This window comes from Cryptomeria japonica, chromosome 5 (assembly GCF_030272615.1).
Source record: "Cryptomeria japonica chromosome 5, Sugi_1.0, whole genome shotgun sequence".
Taxonomy (NCBI): Eukaryota; Viridiplantae; Streptophyta; class Pinopsida; order Cupressales; family Cupressaceae; genus Cryptomeria; species Cryptomeria japonica.
This window is the reverse complement of record NC_081409.1, coordinates 669,484,924-669,491,207: the sequence shown is the minus strand read 5'-3', so window position 1 is coordinate 669,491,207 and position 6,284 is coordinate 669,484,924. Positions and strand designations below refer to the sequence as shown.

The window sequence follows — 6,284 nt, the reverse complement described above, 5'->3', positions numbered from 1 at the left end:
TTTATGTTACAACTTTGTCAACCAATCTCATTTTCATCTATCAAATTATTGATAATGACACATGAAAAATTGTTGAGTTCACACCTAATTCAATAATCGTTAGGGACTTCTAGAGTATGTAATGCCTCGCCAACTAACCCTAGAGGATAAGAGAAAAATGTACAAGAAATGCATGGAAATAGTTTTTTTGAAGTAATTAAGTGTTATCATGCATTACATATACAAATATAATGTTCAACATCAAGATAAGGTCAACTATGTGTTAACCAACTATGCACATGATGAAGTCTAAATCTTTGGAACTCCATTAGAGATAACTCAATCCACCTTTAAAGGTTCTTTGATGTTGCTATCTTAGCAATGCATTCAAGACTAGAACAATATCTCATGACTTACTAGGAGATGACTAAATCAACCTCCAACACTAAACCAATGCACCTATTTTCATTTTAAAACACCAATAGAAATGTGCCTATGATAACATCGCTATACCTCAAGAATAGATAAGCATAAGAGATCATACTTTGTGTCTGATCCCAACATCAATGCACATAAAGCAATAACAATGTATAAACTCACTTTTAGGAGTGAGAATATAATAATAATAAAACTCAAATGAAAATCATAAAGCCAATTAACTTCCCAAAAAATCCGAATGATAAATTACTCAATACTCAATAAATAATTATGATCATTTTATTTTATTTTAAAATAACAAATTCAAATAAAAAAAATTAAAAAAAATCTTTACATATTTTATATAATGAATAATTTTAATTTAATCTTATTATCCATAAGACCAAATATCCACATACATTTTATTTTCATTTTATTTTCTTTTACTATTTGTTACTATGTACATCAATATATTGAATTGACAAGCTGATTTCTTTCATTTTAATATCTAGTTATGCTAGCATGAAAACTATTAAAAAATAAATAAATGAAAGAATAACAAAATTAAATAAAATCTAGGGAAAAATAGTTCCAATGCCCTAAAGAAAATTTCATTTAAATAAAAAAGTCAACTTCGTTTTTTTGGGTAGTATCATGTAAAACAATTATTAATTTGTTTCATATCCTTTCTACATAATACGAAGGAAAATTTAAATCTATACACTTCAATGTACGAAAATCATATTTCCATCACCGCCAATAGGCGGCGCAGAACCTCTGTAACTCTATCCTCTTCTACCATCGCAACCAATCCTTTCTCCACTATGCCATTTTCACCTGAAAAACGTGCCTCGTAGGCGTTTGATGTGTACCATTTAGAACGTTGTGTGAACAGACCTATCCATACCCATGCCCCTTCCTCCACCTTCGCATAAGATGATAATGTACTGAATGAATCTCCACTAACTCCAATCATCTGTGCCCCACCTGGAGTCCTTACTACAAAACAAACAATAATTGCGTTGCCATTGGTGGGTTGCTCAAACACCAATTTAGGTCCTTGCTTTCTTTCAGTTTGCACGTTAGAGCAGGAGTCGACGACAGAGAGAGTAGGAATGGCTAAGGAATTTACAAGTGAGGCTGCATTACGCACTGCTCGCGTTGAAACTATTATTTCGCCAGGCCATTTCTGCAAATAGTTGTTCATCAATATTCAAGTAAAAGCACAATAGCACAAAAATAGTTAAAATTCTAAATTCTAGAGATGTGTATTACCTCCATGCCCTGAATGCAACCTTCAACAACTGATTTCCTCATTCCCGTGAGATGCAGCACCCTCAATCTTTCCATGTACTCCAGGCTTTCTATATTCGGCATCTCCCACCATGTATATGCTTTCAGCGCCTCCAATTCTCTGCAATGATTTAAACCTTCAATTTTCTTAACTTGGTAGCAACCTATCATTTCAAATTCTCGAAGAGAAGTTAATTCTGCAAAACTGGGAAGCGCAGACAACTTGGGGCATCTAGTTATAACTAGATTTCTGACCGAACTTGGCAGCTCTTTTATCTCCGTTAGATTTCTATTCTTTTCAACCGTGAGACTCTCAAGGCCAGCGCAACAGTCTTTTGAGATAGAGATCTTGGACAATAGATCATTATCTGATAGTTCTATCGTCTTAAGCTTGGACAAGGAAGAACTAAAAGACCCCACTCCAAGATCCAATTCGCTGATTGGACAGCGACATATCCACAGACTTTCCAGATTAGTCAACTGACTAATTGATTCTGGTAAAGATTTCACTCCCAAATCGTCTATCTCTAATCTCTCTAAGAGACTCAGGCGCCCCAAAGAGTCTGGTAAACATTCCATGCTGGTGCTATTAGTAATTTCCAGTGCAGTCAAGGAAGACAAATCTCCGAGGGAGGCTGGCAAGCTTGTCAATAAATCACCCCCGACACACAGTTTTTGTAACTTGTTCAGTTGATCAATCTTCACTGGTATCTCCCTTAAGTTCCACATATGTTCTAAATGGAGCTCTCTCAAAGACACCTGATTTGTGATGTGACGAGGCAACTCTTCCAATTGATAGCAGCATGTTAAACTCAAATACTCTAGATTTGACATGTTTTCCATAATGTCCGACATAAAGGTAACATTAGGACAGCTGGATAAGCTCAGATGTTGCAGCAGCCTTAACTCCTTACAAGAATCTGGTAACCTCCCCAATTTCTTGCACCCCAACAAACTTAGATGCCGTAGTTTTCTCAAATTACCCATACTGTTCGGTAGTGATGACAACCCATCACAACTGTTTAATTCCAGGTGCTCCAGCGATTGTAGTTGGCAGAATTCTTCTGGAAGACTTTCCAAATGCTTCGTCGAATCCAGGACTATTTTTCTCAATTGCTTGAGGCGTCCTATTGAGTTTGGAAACCTTCTGAATTCTTTGCAATAAGAAATAATCAACTCTCTTAACTGTAAAGGAGCCTGCAACATATTTTGGAGGAGATGAACTAATTATTCAATAATTGTTGAAAATAAATTTAAAATAGCTGGAAGATACTTACATCGCAGTCATCCACCCAAAGCTCTAGTAAGCGATGATCTGCCTGCCTCCAATTTTCACATAGTTCTAGAACCCTCAATTTTTTTAGTGGAATTATTGACTGAATATTTGTCTGCCCGATATCAAACCAGCGAAGCCAGACCAAATCTCCTGATGCTTCGCTAATTACATGAATTAAATTACAACCATGAGCCTCAATAATTCTTAGTCCAAGTCTAGAAGGCGCCAGGACCCGAATTCCTCTGCTTGTGTTAACCATTAGTCCCGCGTGCGACGAGCAATCATCAAACTCCTCATCAGATGTGGTTAGTATTCCTCGAATACCTATTCCAATCTGAACCCAAATAAAACATAAAATTGAACAGTGAGAATAATAGAACTTGCTTGAGGCAACCACACAAACAGAAACAAAGAGAATTTATTTCACTGGTGAGTGAGATAAATAAAAAATGCTAATGTTACCTGTTCTTCATTATGAATCATAAACCAGAGACAGTTATTCAATACTCGAGCTAAGCTGGCCATTATTCCTCCTATGCCTATTTCATTCTGCATCAACCACACAAACAGAAACACAGAAGATTCCTTTGCCATTAATGAGTGAGACAAATAGAAATTAATCTCACATGTCCTCCATTATAAACTTTATTTAGATCAGAGACAGTTGTTCAACACTTGACACGAGGAGCAATTCCATTCTCAATCCAAATAAATCATAAAATTGAAAACAGCTATGCAATAGAGTTTCCTCAAAGCAACTATACAAACAGAAATAAACAAAATTTAGTTTCTATTGATGAGTGAGATAAAAAAAAAAAATTAAATCTCACCTGTTTATTATAAATTTTAATACATTGTTGGGGAGACCAAAGTCGGTAAGGTGATTGCTCATTTGCAATTTCTCTTCCCAAATCTCTTAAATGATCATGCATTACAAGGTAATTTTTCTCATCTATTTCAACAAGACATTTATTCCTCAACCTTTCCAAACTGTACAAACCACTCCACCCTGATCCAATCCATACTTCAATTGCCAAATCACTTTTTTCTCCAACAAAGAAACATGCAATATCCAAGAATACCTCTTGCTCTTCCTCATCTAATGCATCATAACTTATTTTCAGCTTATATTTGATATCCTTGGGTAATATTCTAGAGATCTTCTCCAATTGAGTCTTCCAGGAATCTTTGTTTACGTTTCCATACAGCTGCCCACCAAGGACTTTGAAAGACAATGGCAAACCACTACAAGCTTCTAAGAATTTTTCAACAAGCTCATCAAATCCATTTTGTGGAGATGATTTTAAAAAAGCATGCCAACAAAAAAGTTGCTCAGCATGAATTGCACTCAATGGTTTCATTTTATAGTGGGAGGAGATGTCCCAACATCTAAGAACTTCTAATTCTCTTGTGGTGACAATAATCAAAGCACCCGACCCAATCAAACTCTCAGATCCTCGATAGGGCAATAAAGCATTCAATTGATCCACATGATCAACATCATCCAGAACAATTAAAGCCCGAATAGATCTCAAGTGGCTTGCAAGAATTGCTTTCCCCTCTTCTACATTGTCAACTGATAAACCTTTGAAACCAAGATCCTCCAAAAGCTTTTTCTGCTTATCGCACAACAAGTTTTTGTTAGCAGCATCTCTAATATCTAATATGAGGCTAGCCTTCTCCATAGATGGATATATATTATTATATAACTTTTTAGCAAGAGTGGTCTTGCCAGAACCACCCATGCCCCATATTCCAACCATTTGCATATCCTGATGACTTCTGTCAGATTGAAGTGTAGTCAATTCAAAATCTTGTACAATTTCATCTAAACCCACAGGATGTTCTGCGACCACGAATGGTAACTTTTTAATTTCTTTCACAACACAATAAGTAATACTCTTCAGCAACATGTCTTCCTTTCTAACCATATTCAACAACAAAGGAGAAAGAATAAACCTTTAATAGTTGAAATTATTACAATAACATAAGTCTATGGACCTAAAATAATTAGAACACAGAATAAGTGAATAAGGTGGAGAAATTGGTACTTACTCCTTGCTATTAACGATGTAACCAATGTTATGTGAAACATTGAAGAGCGTATCCTTCCACTCCTTAAGCTTTTCAGAGCTGTATCTACCTTTATTTAGGTACAACTGAAATGCTTCAGCATAGACTCCTTTTGCATATCGGACATCTGCAACTTCGGTATAGTAGAAGATGGGGACAATTCTAGTGCCTGTTCTGAACATAAATGACAGCTCATCTAAACACCAGCGAGATTGTGCATAATTCTGTGAGAATATAGCAATATGAAGCGAAGCACTTTTGATTGCTTCCTGTAGTTCCGTGGGCAAGGAATCCCCCAATTCAAGCTCTTCTGAATCCAGGAAGACTCTGAGTCCCATGCCATTAGTAAGCATTCTGTAAAGAGTAGTGGCTAGTGTGTGCTTGACATCGGGACCGCGATGATTAATAAAAACATCATAGGATCTACCAGAAGCAGATGTTGATGGTGCAAATTCCTCAAATTGTGAGTAGCTGCTAGTGGTAGAAGTAGATGCCATTTCAATTGGATTGAACTAAACACAAAGAAAGAATAAAAGACAGTAATGAAGAAAGGCTTCTCGTTGAGTTGATGGGGTGGTAAAGTGCAGAGTATATATAAAAGGGAACAGACGGGGGTAGTTTTACAGACGAGTAACCAAACGCGTAGATTGTGTGTTCGCATAGGAAACCGCGTAAAAAGAAAGGAGAAGCATCACGGCCTCTGAGCTATTAAACTTTAGCCGAAAAAGTCCATTTAATTAAGTACACCAGGAATTTTTTTTTTCGGTCTAGAGCAGCAGGAGCACAAAAGAATAATAGAATTTTTATCTTTTCTTGATGTGGACGGTGGAACGAGTGCAAGCATCAGAATTTATGTATGTTGAAATAAGTGAATGAGTAGTGGTACAGTACAGACTATTTAGGTATAAGAGAGGAGAGAGGAAAGAGGTGAAGTGGCAGACAAATTTAATTAGTTACAGAAAACAGCAAGTGTAAAAAATGAAAAAGCATCACCGACTCTGGCCTAATTGAAAAAACAGTCGATGTGGACAGCCGCAGAAGCAATCAGAATTAGGTTGTCCCGTTTTGTTTCACATTTGGTTTAAGAAAAGGATCTTGTGCAACTTGGGTATTCTTTGCACTAGTTCTGATCAATCATAGTTGGTTAATGATTACATGTTTTTAAATTTATTTAATAAAATGTAGTAGTAAAAGTTAAAAACTTATGTTAATTTTAATTTATTTTGAGGAATGTTTAAATGTAATT

At 36.0% G+C, this 6,284-nt stretch overlaps 1 protein-coding gene across 3 annotated transcripts; it reads right to left on the bottom strand.

Annotated features, from left to right (window-relative positions):
* Nucleotides 1–982: 982 nt before the first annotated feature.
* On the bottom strand, nt 983–5,808 carry LOC131039546 (disease resistance protein RPV1). Of its 3 annotated transcripts, none has more exons than XM_057972332.2 (6): nt 5,021–5,808; nt 3,796–4,888; nt 3,428–3,514; nt 2,967–3,299; nt 1,672–2,886; nt 983–1,585 (listed from the first exon to the last, which is right to left on the bottom strand). In XM_057972332.2, exons 1-6 carry the CDS (start codon nt 5,533–5,535, stop codon nt 1,136–1,138), a joined length of 3,693 nt encoding a protein of 1,230 aa, XP_057828315.2. In that variant the 5' UTR covers nt 5,536–5,808; the 3' UTR covers nt 983–1,135. The 3 variants fall into 3 exon arrangements, with proteins under 3 accessions (XP_057828315.2, XP_057828317.2, XP_057828316.2); XM_057972334.2 differs by having other exon boundaries at nt 3,796–4,811; nt 5,021–5,207; XM_057972333.2 differs by having other exon boundaries at nt 3,796–4,884; nt 5,021–5,120.
* Nucleotides 5,809–6,284: the final 476 nt, after the last annotated feature.

What these genes read in the sequence shown, in the direction of transcription:
- LOC131039546 (XM_057972332.2), bottom strand. Translation starts at nt 5,535, where the DNA reads ATGGCATCTACTTCTACCACTAGCAGCTACTCACAATTTGAGGAATTT. An exon ending in TGATTCATAATGAAGAACAG is followed by an intron (nt 3,300 to 3,427) that starts GTAACATTAGCA and finishes ATTTGGGTTCAG; the next exon opens with ATTGGAATAGGTATTCGAGG. An exon ending in GTTGCATTCAGGGCATGGAG is followed by an intron (nt 1,586 to 1,671) that starts GTAATACACATC and finishes AACTATTTGCAG; the next exon opens with AAATGGCCTGGCGAAATAAT.